The sequence below is a fragment of the Lagenorhynchus albirostris genome, chromosome 11 (genome assembly GCF_949774975.1).
Source record: "Lagenorhynchus albirostris chromosome 11, mLagAlb1.1, whole genome shotgun sequence".
NCBI classification, from domain to species: Eukaryota; Metazoa; Chordata; class Mammalia; order Artiodactyla; family Delphinidae; genus Lagenorhynchus; species Lagenorhynchus albirostris.
The window spans coordinates 18,507,844-18,527,024 of NC_083105.1; the positions used below are offsets into that span (position 1 = coordinate 18,507,844).

At 45.9% G+C, this 19,181-nt stretch overlaps 1 protein-coding gene across 1 annotated transcript in view; it reads right to left on the reverse strand.

Moving 5' to 3' along the window:
- Positions 1-19,181, reverse strand: part of STAB2 (stabilin 2) — a 157,655-nt gene that overhangs the window by 64,422 nt on the left and 74,052 nt on the right. The window contains exons 24-33 of the mRNA XM_060166874.1: positions 18,549-18,642; positions 17,175-17,333; positions 12,426-12,521; positions 10,668-10,763; positions 8,134-8,181; positions 6,506-6,642; positions 5,964-6,078; positions 3,091-3,168; positions 939-1,037; positions 744-851 (exon numbers count right to left, since the gene is read on the reverse strand). Coding sequence (XP_060022857.1) covers positions 744-851; positions 939-1,037; positions 3,091-3,168; positions 5,964-6,078; positions 6,506-6,642; positions 8,134-8,181; positions 10,668-10,763; positions 12,426-12,521; positions 17,175-17,333; positions 18,549-18,642 — 1,030 coding nt within the window. The remainder of the gene's footprint in view (positions 1-743; positions 852-938; positions 1,038-3,090; positions 3,169-5,963; positions 6,079-6,505; positions 6,643-8,133; positions 8,182-10,667; positions 10,764-12,425; positions 12,522-17,174; positions 17,334-18,548; positions 18,643-19,181) is intronic.

Here is a 19,181-nt window from a genome sequence, read left to right on the forward strand (position 1 = left end):
TATCAGCCCCCATCTCCTTAGCATCCTCATCTCAGTCACCCTATATAAAGAGAGAAGTGAAAACAGCGTGCTTGCTGTGCAGTTACAGCTTTAAACTTGGGGCTGGGTGCAGGGCACCCCTGGGATCCTTCTACATGGAAATTCTGGCGCCAGCACTGAATAGAAGGTAATCATGGCCAGTTTATGGAGACCCTAAGAACCTGGGGAGGTAGCTTGGACTTAGTCATTCAGGAAATGGAGATCCACCCAAGGGTTTTGAGCCAGAGAGCGACAGGACTGGAGCTTTTTATTATTTCACGAAGTCTTTTGACAAGTTCTGACTGTTCAGCCCCAGATGTTAGGAATCAGGGAAGACAGAGACGGGGAGAATAGGAGGAAGACAGAGACAGTGCACTCCCTCTAGGTCCCAGCTGCTGACAGCTCACTGCATGGGACCTGGGAGAAGCCAGGGAGGGGAGGAGGGGTGGCCATGAAGATGTTTCCAGGTTCCTGGGATGCCTTCATCCTTGTGTATGTGAGCCTGAGTGTGTGCTTCCAGGGGTACGAACTCAATATATGAGTAGCTCTGGCTTGGGGGAGGTTCGGGTATGAGAGACTCTCTGCTCAAGTTTACGTTAAATATCTGGATATCGACAAGGAAGTTTTGATGAAAGAGTGAAATGGTACATGGTTGATGGACTGAAAAACTTTAAGTGCTTGAATTTCCAGGAAATAATTTCCCAGGTTATTATTGCTGATACTACCAGAGTTGTGACCTTCTTCTCCCGGATGTAACTCTCAATGGCGTCGTTGTTTGGAGCAAACACCGTGTAAGTGTCAGCAGCCTCGATCAAACTTGCCAGATTATGTTGCTGTGATGGAAAGAGACAGGAGCACGTGAGGGACTTCTGTTCCCAGGTAACCCGAGCAGAGGGTCATGCAGAGGACGTGGTACTTGCAATGATGTAGCCCCGGAAGATGGAATAGTCAGGCATCTGGTCCAGCCGGGTGAGTAGGTTTGGTAAGGAGCCAGTTAGACCTCTTTGGGGAACCAGAACCTGGGAAAGGAAGCCCCAAAATTCTGTTAGCCTGCCTTGGTAGGACTTGCTGCTCTCCGGTACATAGGTTCATGTCACATAACAATATGTGATCATGAAGCCTCTGCAAATAGAGAACAAGGTACCTTTTCCTTTGATCGTTTGTAAGACCAAAGAGGGGTGCATAGTTTGGGAAGTGAAGTGGGTTGGATTTCAGCCCTACTCCACCACCAGACCAGGCACCTCTAGGCAGGGAACAACCTGCACAACTGTTCATGGTGGCCCTAACATAGGGGACCACAGCGTCCAATGAACAGGTAGAAAAGGAGCTCCTTAATGAGCCACTGCAGCCCAGAGGCTAAGCAGTGAACTTGAATCAGTTGATGCACAGCCATGGATCTCTGCGTCCACATAAACTTCCTCCTCAATCCAGCTACCCAGCCATGAGCACCCTCAGTGGCCTCCTTTGAGAAGTGAGGAGAACGGCACACACTTTCTGAGGGTTGTTATAAACATCAAATGAGATAATGCAATACATGACACCTGGCACCTAGAGGGCTGGCCATCATTCCAATATTACTGCACACAAGGTGGGGTGGTGATGCTGATGAGGGACAGAGAAGAGAGGCAGCTCCGCCCCTCCGGGACACGCCATTATATGGGGGCTCACGACCTATTCCATAAAGAACTATCAAAACAAGGGGGCACAGTTATGCCAAATGAGTTCTATACTGAGAAATCCCACGGGATTTCAGAGGAAGGAAAAGGGAATAAAAATGACATTTATCGAGGTCTCCCTAGGCAGCAGTGAGAGAGGAGGTGTTGTTTAATACTCATAGGGAAGAAAAATGGGGCTCAGAAAGGTTATGTAACTTGCCCAGGGTTACACAGTTAGTTAAGTGCCTGAACGAGATGCTGTATGATTCTAGAACTTACCCTCTTGACACTATGTCAGCCTCGGTGATATGGGCTGCAGGGATCAGGGATGGCTTCACAGAGGAGGTGGGACTCGACCTGGCCCCCGTGATAATAACGCTCAGTGCAGGACATGGGCTGAGATGCCATTTTACTAATGAGGTTTTGTTAATCAAAAATGTAAATGAGAAGAAGAGGTAATTTTACACTTAAAAAAAATTTTTTTTTTAGTACTTTGAAAAGCCAGTATTGGAGAAGAAAAATACTCTTAGTAATACTGCTTTCTGATAAATGAAGCCATAAGCCCAGTATAGTTCCCTGCAAATGACCTATCACTTGCTCAAAATATGGTGTATTTTTTAATGCCTCTTGGTAATACAAGAGAATTGCAAGGTCTTTGCAAAGTGTTGCACTCAGAAGTCTTATAAGAAGCCTCTCTTTTCTGAACAGAAACAGTTAATGTGTTCTGTAACTTGAAATAGAAAAGTATGTAAGTGCCAAGTGAGAATAATTTTAGTTAAAATGCAATTAGTGAATTGTCTTTTCTAATCTTCCGCTTTTCAAAATTTCCCAATATACCCTAAATTCGAACTTTAATTTTAAGTGAAGATATTAATATAGTAACTGAAAATTATAGGATAGTTTAAAAGCTCGTTTCCCATTAAACTTTTGTTTTCTCTATTTCATACCTTTGAATACTGTTGAATTGCATCTTAGAAGAAAATAAAAATTCTACAATACCCTTCCTACCCTTTTCCATTTTTTTTTCCAGGGCACAATAATGCAGAGGGGAGAGGACCAGTGACACATAGCCAGTTGCGTCTCCTCCAGTTCTTGATTATATCCAATCTGGGCATATGGACTTCCCAGTACTAAGGTTCCCGGTACCTTGTAAGATGTTCTGATAACTAAGAAATATGATATATGTGGCCACACATTATACGGGACCCACTGCAGGATATAGGCTGAGTATATAGTAACTGAGTCTTACTGAATGAGTAGAGCCTCGAAATGGTTTTAAAATAAAAATAGTGAAGCACAATACAGGTTGTTTTTATATTAAGGCTAAGTATTTTTTTCCCAAAAAAGATCCTGCACAGGAGGATAAATAACAAAAGGAGAAGAGATTCCACACGTGCGGGAGGAAGCGATTTGGTACCTTGTTGATGATGTGTATCACTCCGTTTGTGGCTGCGTTGTCACCATCAATGACGCTCGCTCCTTCGATTGTGATATTCTGTGAACGCACCACAGTGAGAAGGTGAGTCCCTACAGAGTACACCCAGGGATTGAATTATTTGTGGGTTTCCCACTTTTTGAGTAGTAGTGACCTCCTCACTTTTGCACCATGACACAAAGTCAGAAATATTTTTAAACTGTGAGCCTTTTGACATCACACACACACACACACAATTGAAATGAAATAATACTTTCCTCTACTATGTGGGAGGCACCTGATCATCGATTCTACTCTATTTCATTCTATTTCATTCAAAAAGTGCTGGGGACTTCCCTGGTGGCACAGTGGTTAAGAACCCTCCTGCCAATGCAGGGGACACGGGTTCAATCCCTGGTCCGGGAAGATCCCACATGCCACAGAGCAACTAAGCCGGTGCGCCACAACTACTGAGCCTGCGCTCTAGAGCCCGCGAGCCACAAATACTGAGCCTGCGTGCCACAACTGCTGAAGTCCATGCACCCCAACTACTGAAGCTCGCGCCGCCTATAGCCTGTACTCCGCAACAAGAGAAGTCCCCACTCGCTGCAACTAGAGAAAGCCCGTGCGCTGCAAAGAAGAAACAATGCTGCCAAAAAAAAAAAAAAAATTGCTGGCTGAGGCTCACTAAAGTGACCCTGCAGTTGGAAAAACACTGCAGATAGTGTTGTGGGTTGAATTGCGTCTCCAAAATTCGTAGGCTGGAGTGCTAACCACCAGTGTCTCAGAATGTGGCCCTATTTGGAGACAGGGTCTTTACAGAGGTAATCAAGTTAAAATGAGGTCATTAGGGTGGGCCCTAATCCAATATGACCGGTGTCCTTCTAAGAAGAGGATATTTGGGCACAGACAGCTATGTAGGGAGAAGACCATGTGAACATGAAGACGGTCATCTACGAGCCAAGGAGAGAGCCTGACGTCAGTCCTCAGAGAGAACCAACCCTGCCCACACCTTGACCTTGGACTTCGAGCCTCCAGAACTCTGAGACAAAAATTTCTGTTGTTTAAGCCACCCAGTCTGTGCTTCTTCGTTACAGTAGGCCCAGCAAACGAATAGATAGTTACTGACTTTTCAAGAATATTAATTACACGGGGAAAGGAGCTAAGTAAACCCAAATGCCCGCTCACGCAGCCACCGACCAAGCATGACACATCTGGGCTCCGCTCTCTCTGGTTTCCTCTCCTCTTCTCCCACCACGGCCCTCTGTCTGAAATTCCTCCTGGGAACCCTGGGTGCAGAGGGGACTTGCCTCACCCTGAGCACATCAGCAGAGGTCCTGAAACAAACATTCCTGGCTACTTTGCACATCTCTTCTGGTTACAGGGAGACATTTATATCAGGCGTAAGAAAGAACCCATTACAACTGTGTCTTTGATGGTTGGCTGCTCTAGCTCACAGGTCTTAATTGATTTACCTCTGAATCTACGGAACCTGGGATGAACCTTCCCAGGGTGGGTGTTCAACTAATGCTTGCTCAGAGCATCAGTGATTTCAAACACCAATGGAAAACCACCCATTGTCTGATATATGCATGTAACGTTCTAGAATTATTGTAATAAAATGTAAAGAGTCCATGGGACCGTATGTAACTCTTTTCTGCTTTCTAAAAGGAATGATCTGAGGAAGCACATATATTTAGGTAATACTAGGCATAGAGCCTTTTCACAGCGCCATCACTGATGGGTAGATAGGCAGAAATGCTTTAGAGCTGCAATTCTAGAATATTCTGACCCTGGCCCATGCTCCATTGATGGGGCAGTTCTCATTTCCCAGTAGAGTCTCTATTTTCATCTTGCTCAGTTCACAGAAAGAACTTTAAAACACTGCCGCATTCAGCAGGGCAGCCAGACTTCCGCACAGAAAACTGAATCCAAGTCCTTGAAACACTATAGAAAAAGCCAGAAGGTGAGCTTCTACAGGGCTCTGCTCTCCTGTGCACTGTCCTGTCTCCAACATTCAGATCAGTTCCTGGAGCATAGGAGGTGTTCAATAAGTATCTGTTTATTTTTTTGGCTGCATCGGGTCTTCGTTGCGGCACGCGGGGTCTTCGTTGAGGCATGCAAGATATTTCGTTGTGGCACGTGGGCTTTTCTCTAGCTGTGGTGTGCAGGTTTTCTCTCTCTAGTTGCAGTGCTTGGGTTTTAGGGCGTATGGGCTCTGTAGTTGTGGAGTGCGGGTTCCAGAGCTTGTGGGCCCTGTAGTTTGAGGCACGTGGGCTCTCTAGTTATGGCGTGCAGGCTTAGTTGCCCCGCGGCATGTGGGATCTTAGGTCCCCAACCAGGGATCGAACCCACATCCCCAGCATTGGAAGGCGGATTCTTTACCACTGGATCACCAGAGGAGTCCCAATAAATATCTGTTGACTGACCCTAGCTTAATACAAAATTGTAGTAATCTCAAATGACTCAATTAGTAGGTTTCCAATAACCAGCTCTTAACCACACATAAAAATCAAAGTTGTGAAACTGCGCGGCCTTCACCCAGAAGAAATGAAAGGATTGCCTTTCCGGATCAGTCTGTTGTCTGTCAGGAAGAGCCTGTGGCCAACCAGTGGGCAGAGAGCTTCATTTCATACTATCCCTGCTACAGAGTGTGTGTGTGTGTGTGTGTGTGTGTGTGTGCGCGCGTGCGTGCGTGTGTGTGTGTGAATACAGGTTGCTAAGTGTTGAAGCTGGGTGATACCTACAGGGAGGTTTTATTCTCCATTTACTTTTGCTCACGTTTGGAAATTTCCCTAACAGAAAAAAACTAAAAGTACACTATGAACGTAGGTCACAAGTTTCCACTAAACAGACACAACACGACGCTCTCTTACCCCATCCGCCTTCGCCAGGTGGAGGAAGCTGCCCTGCAAAGACGTTGCCAGCATGTCAGAAGGTGGCAGGGCCTGCAGATCGGCCACTCCGTACGTGCCCAGCAGCGTATGGTACCTACAACAGTCCATAAGGGCTGTAACGAGGTAGCAGTGCTTGCGGCAGTGGCACTGTGAGGAGTTAAGACAGTAGGTTCTGGAGCCAGACTACCGGGTTCAAAATCTCCCCCTGCAACTTCAGCCATGGTACCTGGGTTAGTTAATTAACCACCCTGTGCCTCGGTTTCCGCATCTATAAAATGGGACTAATTCTGTCTGTTTCACAGGGTCCTTGGGAGGATTAACTAGGTTGTACATAGAGCAGTTAGCACAGAATTGGCTGTCAGTCATGTTGACGACTTCCATCCTGGGGTAAGGAGGTGAGGGGGTCCTGGGACATGGTCAGTTGCATGGATCTGAAGGACCACGTGGCCTCCCTTCACTGAACTTCATTCACACTGATGCCAGTAAGATACCATGAAGAATAAAACACACATAATACCTACTTTATGAGGGTGGGAATATTGCTCTTGGTCAACCAAAAGGCTTTCTCATCTTGGTCCATGTCCTCAATAGCTTGTTGGGAAGGCACGAGGATGGTGAGGTTTGAGGCGGCTGACAGCATGGGTTGTAGGGAAGCATTCTGAATCGCAGAAGGAAAAGAAACTGGCCTGACTCATGTCAGAGGACAAATGCTGACTTAATGCTTGGCAGAGATGACAATTTCCCATGTGATATAATTTCAGAGATACTGGGAAGGTCCTAGGGACCCCTTTCCCAAATCGATCCCACCTACTGGCTGACGCCTCCTCTTCCCTCTGAGACTCATCCCTTTTATTTAAACGTGTGAACCTTGACAAAAGGCAAATTTTCCTGATCAGGTCACACTTGAGTCATTATCAGTCATTCACCCTTTAGTCTAAATGAAGAGGCAGAGAACACTCTTGAGCGTGTCATGCGTGTGTGGGCACACGTGTGTACAGAGAACCTTGAGAATCCTTGGATGCCTTTGGAATAAGGATGGTGGCAAGATTACAGGAACAGTTTCAGCATGAGAGAGAGAGACTGGAGGCCTGAAATCAAACTTTATCTACTCACCTAGAGCTACTTCTGGGTAGAAGCAGTGGTGGGCTTATGTTTCACAACCGGCTCTCCAGGAAAAACAAACAAACCAAAGCCCCGCTTCGCAGTGTTTGCTGATTTCTGTGGTGTAAGTTCTCCCATCATAGCTGATTCCAAGCTACCGTCATAACAGCATAGAAAGTGGAGTTGGGGAAGCTGTGCTCTTGTGAGCTAGGACGAGTGGGTCTAGCCCACCACAGGGCAAGCTTATGAGTGTGGGGTGGGTCTGTATGAAAATGAGCACCTGCTATAGGACCCTCAGTCCCTGCTGTCCCATGTGATGGGGGTCAGAGGGACCCCACATGGAAGCAACAGGAAGGCGTCCTGGAGTGGCTGCTGACCAGACACTGCGTATCTTGGCATCTGTCTTCTTAAAAGGGACAAACCACTTGTCACGATGGCTGGCTGAACCTGCCACCTTGGGCCACTCAGGCAAAGATGACAGAGACTCAGACAACTGGGGATGGTGGGGCTTAGACTCTCTGTTATAGAACTTTCCAAAGGAGAGGGAAAAGCTCCTCTGGGCATGTTGGGCTGAGGGCTAAACACACATGAAATAAGACAGTACTGCAACTATAAATGCCAAATATAATTTGGTGAATTACCGTGATGAATTATGCTGACTTTTCAAAAATACCTCTTTTGATGAATGAAGTTATACATATATATTTGGATTGGTTGAAAAGTCGACCACCCCAGCTTATCTTAGACCAGAAGCTCTTGGCCCTGGTTGCATGTTAGAATCACCTGGGAAAGTGTTAAAATACACTGATGCCCAGGTCAAACCTCTACCCAATCAAATCAGAGAGTCTGGGGGTGGGAGCCTAGGCATGGCTATTGAAAATCATCTGTTCCACGTGGTTCTAAAGTGCAATCAAAGCTGAGAACCACTGTTCTAGACAATTTCCCTCCCTCCCCCTCACCAGCTGCATCTTCAGTTTTCTGTTACATGTAGTCCAAATATCTAAAATTATTATATATTCCCAATCCTAATTCCAACAAAGGTACTCACATTTATCCACTGGTTAAATATAGCTGCGGCAGAGAGAAAGGACAATTCCTTATTCATTTCGTGCAAGAGAGGGAGGAGAGAGGAGAGAGAACACAGAGGAGGATCAATGAGAGGCATAATCCCAGGGCATCTCTGGGCATCGTCCTTGCCAGCCTTGTCGATGCCGACATGAACGATGCCCAGGCTGGATGAATCCCCATGTTGCCAGAGCCATCCATTTCTTTCATGTTTAATGGCTTGAATTATCTTCTGTATTCGAGGTAAAGGAGTAATTCCAGAAACGTTAAATGAAACAACAACCTCAGATTCGTCTGAATCAGAATTTATGTTGTAAGAACACGGCCACCCAGCCCTACAGGACGGCCACAGAACTCAGTACACTGCCCCCTTTCAGAGCTAGCATTGAGCAGGGGCTTGGGACACAGTGCCAAACCACTGGGGTTTTCTTTCTGGTTTGGCCATTTCCAAGCTCCTTAGGCAAGTTCTTTCATCTCTCTGGGCTTCAACGTTCCCAGCTGTAAAATAGGGATGATAAAAGCTCCAGCTGATAGTGTTGATGTGGAAACTGGAAGAGTTAACGTTTCTAAAGTGCTTAGAATAGAGGATGGCATGCAGGACACAGTCAGTAGGTTTTAGCCACTATTATTTTTAACTTATCCGCCATGGGGTTTGTTAATGAACATATATGCTGAACCATCACAACTGGCACCAGGTTGGAGTGAGGGAGGATATAAGATATGAAAGAGAAAAGATGGCCCCTGATCTTATGCAACTTACAGTTGTTTTGGGGATGTTAGGGTGTGAAAAAATAACACAGAGGGCTGGTAGATCAGTGATGTTTGAAGGTGTGATAGATTAAAGAAAGCTCTAGACTTTGAGTTTAAAAAGTCTGGGTTCAATTCCTGGGTCTGCCATTTACCAGCTGTGGGATCTTGGGCAAGTCACTTAACCTCTCTGAGAACTCAAGTGCCTCACCTGAAAAATGAAAATGATGATGCCTTGCTCCTGGGATTATGAACATTACATGCATTAATGTATGTGAAAACATTTTAAAAATTATTAAACACCACGAAAGTGGCAACAACAATTATTATGTGCAAATTTACCAAAACTCTCAGAGCTGTCTTAATTCCTTTTTGAAAGTGGTTGAGGTTACGGAATAAGTAAACACCGGTTGAAAAGTAAATCAGTTAGTAAATAGATAAGTACAAGAGCTGAGATGCTCTGGTAATCCCTTCAAGGAGAGGAGGGCATGAGCTGGACCTGAACTGCTGGCAGAAAGACCTGAGGCTGGGTCCATGGGGGCGGGGAACGGAGCCAGGAAGGTGACAGCTGGGAAGGCAACAGCTCAGCTAAGCTGGTTGAAGTGAGTTGAGTCCATGTGAAGTCCTCAGAGTTACCAGGCCGAGCATTTGGACTTGATCTTGTTTTCCGCGGGAGGTGAGGGGCATTGTGAAAGCAGGGTGTTAGGGTTTTAAGGTTTTAGGAAATGTGGCCCATGGACAGTGCAGAGAAAATGTTGGGTCCACGCTCCACGGTCTGAATGTCAGGAGACAGGCCTGATGGGATGAGTAGGAGAAACAGGTTCAGTAAAGAGCAGGAAGGACCCTGATAGGCAGGGAGGCCAAGGTCAGATGCTGCAGCTGCCAGGGAGCACATTAGGGCAGGTGCAGCCCTGGGCACTGTTACGCCAGTGGTTTCCATTGAGAGGAGGGGTAGGAACCAAACTCCAGTGAGTTAAACAAAAAGTGAGTGATGAGAAAATTCACCAATTTACTTTCTCATTTCAACAAATCTTTATGAACAGTAGGAGTGAAGTAGGAAACAAGGACAAAGACCTGCCCTCAAGAGTTGACAGTCCAGTGGGGAGACAGACAATTAGGTGGGATGTGCCCTACGCTGATAGAACATACTAACGGTTAAGTGCTTGGGCTCTGCACGGAGACGGCTGAGCGACCTTAGGCAAGTTTGCTTAGGCTCTCAGTTTCCTCATCTATGAAATGGGCATAATAATAGCATAAACCCAGAGGCTGTGGTTTAAAGGGGGTGCTGCAGCATGTTAAGGATTTAGTAAGATGCCTGGTACACAGAAGGTGCGTGTGCATGCGTGCACGTGTGTGTGTGCACACATGCACACACCCCCCCCAGACAGGGGTAAGCACAAGGTGCTCTGGGTGCCTATAGGAGGCACACAGCCCGGACAGGAGTGCCCAAGAGCTCAGCAGGGACCACTTATTTGCTCATTTGGGAAGTCTGGGACTAGCAAGAGGCAGAATGACAAGAAAGGGAAGGCAGGACTGCTTGGTACACAGAAGGTGCCTAATAAAATTACCTCCCTTCAACTTGTAGAAAATTTGTGACCCACAGAGCACACATGCCATTTATGAGAAGCAGTTTGCTTCAGATAAAATCTGGAGCAAATGATTGGTAGAGCACTTTAAAGCCATCCTAGCCAAGAGAGCTTTTTTTTTCTTTTAAATTTGAAGACTTTTGTCTTTATTATTCTGTACTGGAGTTGATCTCAGAGGACTTACCACTGCAGCGTTTCCATAGCAGAGAAGGCCATCTCCTTCGTAGCCCTCTTGGCAAACACAACTCCAGACACCAGAAGAGGTAAACTGACAGGTTGCCTGATACAAAGAAAATGAGAGAAACGATTTGCTTTCCCAACTAAAGCATTAGATATGAAGTACACCTGTGAATCCTCAGGCTCCTTCTACAGTGAGAAGTGCAAATTCGGGGCTGAAAGATGGTGGAAGTAACCCACAGGCCCTCCGCCCTTTCTGCAGGTTTGGTGCACTTCTTACGGAATCACGATTAGATTCTTTCTTTTCATCCCTGCCAAGATTTAGCAAGCAGAAATCAGGACACACAGTTAATGTGAATTTCAGATAAACCAAGAGGTTTTTGTATAAGTATGTCCCATATAGTATTTGGGGGCACGCTTGCGCCAGAAAAGAATTCACTGTGTGTCTGAAATTCAATTCCAACTGGGTGCCCTGCATTTTATCTGGCAACCCTATGCTGGTTCTTCCACGCTTTGGAATGAAGTGAAAGTTCCAATAACCTCTCACGTGTCGAATGTCAGGGCTTGGTTGGGCTTAAATTAAGCAAGAGTGTTGGAGCTGCTTCAGTTTTATGAAGTGCTTTCATGATTCCTGGGTAACGGATACGTTAGAGGCATCTCCTCCCATTGTTTTTGTCTTTGAATATCACCCACCTGCCCACACTACTAGGCGTGGGTCTGGCAGTCCTGTTCATGATATGTCACCCCACTCCCTGGCCATCACTGAGTGCCTCATATGTGGACACCTGGACCCAGCTGGGCTGGCCAGATCCTTTCTCCTATGAGTTAGAATGGGGACACAGAGGGCTGCTAAGTTAGTGGGCATCTCTGGTAGTGGGCTAGACGTTCCTCTAAGAACAGGGAGTCATCTACCCCAAGATGCACAGAACTGCACTTAAAGTTGGGAGAGAGAGAGAGAGGGAGACAAAGACAAAGAGAAAGTAAAGGCACAGGGAGTGGCAAAACGAGAAATTGCATGGTCTCAGAGGACCGAGGGAAGAAGCTGCCTTGATGTTGATGCTAAGCCCTTGGGAGGTTTTGGAATGCCTGACTACGGAGCTACCCTGGCGGCATCTGTCCAACAAATTCCTTTTTAGCTTAAGCGGATTTGCGTGGACTCCGTTACTTGCAAGCAAAAGCACTGTGGCTAAGGTGTCGTCTTCATTGGTTCTGACGCTGGGTGCTTAGTGATGTTCTTTTAAAAACATGAACACGACCAGCTCTAACATCTCTGCCTGCTCTTCCATAATTTAGACACAAGGCTCAACCTACCCTTGAATGGGCATTTTCACTAATAATTTGGGTAACACTTTGTCATGACATGCAAAATGGGAGTCTAGTTACCCTTTAAATTATCCTGGAGATTTAGAATTGCCAAGATGTAGCAAATAAAAACACCAAGTACGAATTTTAGCTCAGTTATGAAGAATTTTTTGTTTAAATCTGTCCCGTCTAACATTTGGGTCATATTTGTGCTGGAGGATTATTTGTCATTTACTAGAAGTTCAGATTTAACCAGGAATCTTATCTGGCAATCGTATGTTGGTTCTTCCAAGCTTTAGAATGGAGTGAAGGTTGCAATAATTACTCACATTCTGCTCAGGGACTCCCTTCGGGAGTAAGAGAGATTTTGTTCATTACTGGGCCCAGATAAAAAAATAACCCAACCTTCTTTCTTTCTCAAGTCATTCTTTTAAGGATTAATGAAAAAAATCAAGTCACTCACCAGTGGATGACATTTCCCAGTTTGTTCCAAGCATGACGTTACTGGTTCACAGTCCATCCCGTTGCCTCGAAATCCTTTCTTGCACTCACACTCATTCTGTAATTCCAAGAGCAAAGTCAAACGGATTATTGAAAACAACTGCCTTGCATGCCCTGCCCTCACACTGTACCACAAAATGAAGTATGGAAGCCATCGCTGTTTGGCTCTTTTAGAGAACACCATTAATGTCTTTCGTTTATTACACTTCAGCTTCCGGAGCTATTGGTCTCCACGTTCTACATTACATTTCCCAGTCTGACAGTCCTTTGGTGCGTTTTGAATTCATTACCCTAGAGGGGCCATACGGAGATTTGTCTCAGAGAGAACTTAGATCCTAAAGAGCGTCACATTGGAAAAATTGGCCCCTCCACCTAAGAGGGAAAGATGAAGCAAGTCATGGAGCAACCACTTGGTGGAGATCCATGCACACGGCCACTGTGAGTCTGGAAGGCACGTTGTGTAATTTAGAACAGGCATTGCCTCTGAGCAGGCAAATCTCTACATGGACAACCCATGGCTAGTGGCTCAGCAGGTAGACAGGGTCATGATGCAACAAAAAAGTCCCCCCTCCATCTGGGAAGCTTTAGGTCCACACCAGGGTACATACCTTGGTGAGCAGGGTGCAGGCTGGGTTTCAGCCCCTGTTTGCCCCATAGGCTGGGTACTTTGTGTAGTACACAAACTACACCACAGAAGCAATGGCCCTGATCATGCAGCTATTAAATATGATGACGATGACGATGACGATGATGATGACGAAGATGATGACGATGATGATGATAGTGGTGGGTTGTATGATAAAATGGGGGAATGTCTGTGCTAAGTACAGAATAGGAACCAAACAAAACCGCAGTGGATCGCAACAAGGTAGAGAAAAATAAAAACCTGTGCATTAAGAAGACCAGAAAGAAAAAATACATCAGCACACAAATGGTGATTGTGGGAGTGCTGTGAATGGTTTTCATTTTTCTCCACTCTTTTACTTTCCCAAATGTCTTCCATTATTAAACATTATCTTGTATTTAAAACATAATTTAGGGGGCTTCCCTGGTGGCGCAGTGGTTAAGAATCTGCCTGCCAGTGCAGTGGACTCGGGTTTAAGCCCTGGTCCGGGAAGATCCCACATGCCGTGGAGCAACGAAGCCCATGCGCCACAACTATTGAGCCTGTGCTCTAGAGCCCGCGAGCCACAACTACTGAGCCTGCAACTACTGAAGCCCACACGCCTAGAGCCCGTGCTCCACAACAAGAGAAGCCACCACAGTGAGAAGCCCGTGCACCGCAATGAAGAGCAGCCCTCGCTCGCCGCAACTAGAGAAAGCCCGCGAGCAGCAACAAAGACTCAACGCAGCCAAAAATAAATAATAAATAAATTAATTAATTAAAAAAACCCTATAATTTAAACAGGAGTAATCTCTTCAACAGATAACAAACACAGGTTATGGAACCAGCAATGAACCTCAAAGCTGCTTTCACTAAAGAGAAGAAGATAAAGCATATAACGTAAATAAGAATAGTCCAATCTTAACTGGAAAACAAGAGATGCTCTAAGTCTCACGGATGAACTGGCACGAGATGCTTCTGTGATGAGGACCACTGCTCTTCAGAGGAGGGAGGATGAGCTGGGAAGTTTCTTCTGGGAAGTGGGGCATGGCTGGACCTTGGGAGAGGGTGGGAGGAGTGGGGAGTCCATGAAAGCTGAGGGTACATGTCAGAAAAATAAACAGAGGTGGGAAAGTAGGAACATTTGATTGGTGAAGAGTTATTGAGGTGACACAAGACAACCCATTAAGTTGTGGGAAGAAAGGAACAGAACTCCTATTTATGAATTTTTATCTTTAAGGGTATAAGTATTATTTGCTATATATGCTTTATAAGGTAAATTGGGTATATATATATATATATATTTTTTTTTTTTTGCGGTACGCGGGCCTCTCACTGTTGTGGCCTCTCCTGTCACGGAGCACAGGCTCCGGACGCGCAGGCTCAGCGGCCATGGCTCACGGGCCCAGCCGCTCCATGGCATGTGGGATCTTCCTGGACCGGGGCACGAACCAGCGTCCCCTGCATCGGCAGGCGGGCTCTCAACCACGGCGCCACCAGGGAAGCCCAATTGGGTATCTTATATACAAATATATGCACATGTATACAACTTTACACGAGAGGGCAAGACCTTGTAAGCAAGAGTGTTTAATCTTCTGTACTTGGTATTGGGGTAGCACGTCCCTGCACCCACAGCCCTGACATATTGACCCAAACATGGTCTTTTAAAATAAAAATTCATGGTAGTTAGGATTTGTGCCTATTTGGAATATATCTACAAGCTTTCGAGCCAACTAATAACACTACTGAGGGCAATCCTAGATATGGCCTGTTTTATTTCTTATGTAACACTATAGAAAGTCGTTTCTCTTCCTCTATCTCCCCCATCAGAATGCTTTTCAAATTTGTCTGCAGAAAGGATGATAGAGCAGAAGGGAATAGCTACTCTTATGGGTTGAACTGTGCTCCCCCAATCCCACCCCCGCACTCATATGTTGAAGTCCTGACCCCCAGTACCTCAGAATGTAACCTTATTTGGAAAAAGGATTGTTAATATGTAATGAGTTAAGATGAGGTCATACTGGAGTAGAGTGGGTCCCTAGTCTAATATGACTGGTGTCCTTATAAAAAGGGGAGATTTGGACATAGACATGCACGTGGGAGAATGCCACGTGAACACGAAGGCAGAGATTAGGGTGATGTGTGTATAAGCCAAGGAACACCAAAGCCTGTCAGCGAACCACCCAGAGCTGGGAGAGAGGCATGGAACAGATCTGTCATCATAGCTCTTAGAAGGAACCAAACCTGCTGATACCTTGATCCTGGACCTCTAGCCTCCAATCCCGTGAGACATACATTTTTGTTGTTCTATGATACCCAGTTAGTGATACTTTGCTACAGCAGCCTTAGCAAACTGATACTGATACCAAGAAATTGTTTTTCTCTCTCAAATGCGACGTGGCGACTCAGGTGAGTCAAAAACTAATTGAATTGTTGGTACTTGCTTGGCAAGACATAAGAATGCAGTGAGTTCTTTCATGACTAGGACTTTTTCATGGCTACAATCCTAGGACAGTTGTCATCACCTCCCCTGGGGCTGATTAACTCCTAAGAAGTAGCTTTCTGTGCCTCTGTCTCCCTTAAATGAGGTTAAGTGAAAGTGACCCACCGCTGAGTATTACACAGTGTTATAGAGAAATAGAGTGTGGTCAAGGGTGGTGACCGAGAGGGCAATTCTGGAGTCAGACTGTCTGGGTGTGAATCTCACACCGTAATTTGGTTTCTGTGTGATATGAGCAAAGTATTTAAGCTCTCCGTGCTTCAGTTTCCTCTTTTATAAGATGGAATGATAATAGTACCTATGTGGCAACAAAAGCAAAAATAAGCAAGTAGGACTACATCAAATTAAAAAGCTTCTGGGGGCTTCCCTGGTGGTGCAGTGGTTGAGAGTCCGCCTGCCGATGCAGGGGACGTGGGTTCGTGCCCCGGTCCGGGAAGATCCCACATGCCGCGGAGCGGCTGGGCCCGTGAGCCATGGCCGCTGAGCCTGCGCATCCGGAGCCTGTGCTCCGCAATGGGAGAGGCTGCAACAGTGAGAGGCCCGCGTACCGCAAAAAAAAAAATAAAATAAAAAAAATAAAAAGCTTCTATATGGCAAAGGCGACCATCAACAAAATGAAAAGGTAACCTATGGAATGGGAGAAAATATTTACAAGTCATAATCTGATAAGAGCTTAATATCTAAAATATATAAAGAACTCATACAACTCAACAGCAAAAAACCAAACAATCCAATTAAAAAAATGGGCAGAAGATCTGAGTGGACATTTTTCCAAAGAAGACATACAGATAATCAACAGGTACTTGAAAAGCTGCTCAACATGACTAATCATCAGAGGAACGCAAATCAAAACCACAGTGAGATAAAGACAAGAAATAATAAAGTGTTGGAGAGGAAGTGGAGGAAAAGGAACCCTTGTGCACTGTTGGTGGGAATGTAAATTGGTGCAGCCACTGTGGAAAACTGTTATGGCGGTTCTTCAAAAAACTAAAAATAGAACTACCATATGTTCTAGCAATTCCACTTCTGGGTATTTACCTGAAAAAAAAAAAAAACTCGAAAAGGTATATGCACCCCATGTTCATTGCAGCATTATTTACAATAGTCAAGACATGGAAGCAACCAAACTGCTCATCAACAGATGAATGATAAAGAATATGTGGCCTACGTATACATTAGAATATTATTTGGCCAAAGAAAGAATGAAATCTTGCCATTTGCAACATAATGGATGGACTTTGAGGGCATTATGCTAAGTGAAATAGGTAAGAAAAAGACCAATGCCATCTGATCTCACTTATATGTGGAATCTAACACAAAACAAAACAAAACAAAACAAAACAAAACCAAGCTCACAGATATGGAGAACAGACTGGTGGTTGCCAGAGGCTGGGTGGGGCGGGGTGTGGTGAGGGTAAATGGGGTCAAAAGGTGAAAAAAAATAGTACCTACATCATAGGTTTGTTGCGACAATTAACCCTTTCCCACTGCTACAAATGATAAAAGAGCTGCAGTAAATTCTAGCCAAAGTACTTCTGTGTCTAGGGGAAAAAACAATCTACTCCAGGAATCCTGCTTCCTCTTGGCTCTCCACTCATCACACCTACCTGCCCGGGGCCGACGTACAAACAGGTTGCATTGTGGTGGCAGCTGCCAGCACTGGGCAGCAGGCAGGTGTTGACCTCTGAGCAATCCCTTCCGTCCCCCGTCCATCCCTGATGGCATACGCAGACGTGGGTTCCCCTGCCAGTTCTGATGCATTCTGCCTACAGGAGGAAGCAGCAGCAAAACCTCTGAAACTCCAGTCCAGCTGCAAGATTCCAAGTGCAAAGCAAGGACTTCCAGAGGTACACTGAAGAAGCTTATATTTACATGGAGTGCAAAGGAAATGATTAAAACACACATTTGCATTAAGATCAATGGAAAAGATAAGATGACTTAAAGAACAAATTTGCTTGTTCTTGGCCAGCTAATGGCCACCGTCACTAACGTCACTGCCACTTATTGAGCCAGGGATTGTTCTGAATGTTTTGTAGGTGTAAGCCATCACCTTGAGGAAGGTACTGTGACTATCTCTATTTTACAGATAAGGAAACTGAGGCTCAGAGGAGGTAAGTGACTTGCCCAAGGTCACACAGCTGTAAAGAGGCATGAACCCAGGTCTGTAGGATGCTCTAGCCCAAGCTCCTACCTGTACCAATTCCAGGCCTTTCAGGATGACCACACCAGGAAGCTGAAGGACAGAGTGAGAGGTGCAAGGTAAGCTGTCCAGATGAGGCTGAGTGGGTGGGGCTTGCCCAGGCCCAGTCTGGAGGGTTGGGCAAGGCGTTTGTATCTGATTTCATCCTCAGAGCCAGGGGAAGTTCCCGAAGGGATTTCAGCAAGGGGGAAACATGATCTGATCCACTCTGGCTGTGGCTATAGCCAAGAGGAGCATCAGGGAGAACAGTTATTAAACTGTGGGTAGGGAATGAAGGTGACCTTGGCTGGGTGGTGGTGGTGATATTCAGAAGGTATTAATGAAAGCAACAGTCAGTTTGGGCTATACCCCTGACACTAACAGAACTTAAGGCAAGTCACTTAAGGTCTCTGAGCCTCAGTTTCCTGATCAGTAAAATGGGGATAAACAACATCTGCTTCAATGGGTTGATGGGAAGAGCACATGAGATCACATACATGAAAGTCACTTGTAAGCTGTAATGTCTGAATCAGAAGTTTATTACTAATGATCTCCAGTATCTGATCCTTTGGTTGTGTTTTTAGAAGCCCAATACCCCTGCACATGTGAACCTGGGGCTCCCCCAGCACACGTGGACTTAGGAAGTGGAGGCTCACAGAAGGTACCTGGCACCATCTTTAAAATGCAGGGTTCAAGCAAATGTGCCTCATGCAATGAAGTCATATGACACTGCCTTTTGGAAGGTCTTCCCTCAGGATTTCCTAAAAAACCTGGCAGCTTGGAAATAAAGACCAACACTCACATTGCGGCTGCAGCCCCCTCGGGTTAATCCCGAACAAGGGTCCATCTCTGAACAGAGGCTTCCGTCCCCTTCATACCCTGCTTTGCAAACACAGCTGCAAAGAAGAGTGAGCGCACAAAGTCAGCCCTAGAAATATAAGCACCAACTATCCCACCGCTCCCCAAGAAGACCAGCCAGCCAGGGGTGAGCGTGTTCACGGCCAGGTGGCCTGACACTTTGCCCTTGTCGGGGGAGCCATGTACCATGGTGGCCACCAGCACTCCCGGGTCTGCAGTCAGATACACCTGGGTGGGTATCCAGGCCCCACCTCTTAGCAGTTATGTGACCTTGAGCGAGTCCCTTAACCTCTGGGAGACTGTTTCCTCACCTGGAAAATGGGTCTAACATCTCCCTCATAAAGCTGTGGTATAGAGTGAATGCACATGGGGCGTTCAGCAGGGCACTTGCTCACACTTGCACCTTCTCAGGCTCGACACTGGGCGGCTTTTCTGTTCTTATGGGGCTGGAATCTGTCTCTTTATACCTCAAGTCATTACCTCTGGTTCAGCAGAGAACAACGCTCTCTTCTGCGTGACAGTTCAGTGATTTGAACATGACAATCAGGTGAGACCTTCCCTCTCTCCCTTCTCTGAT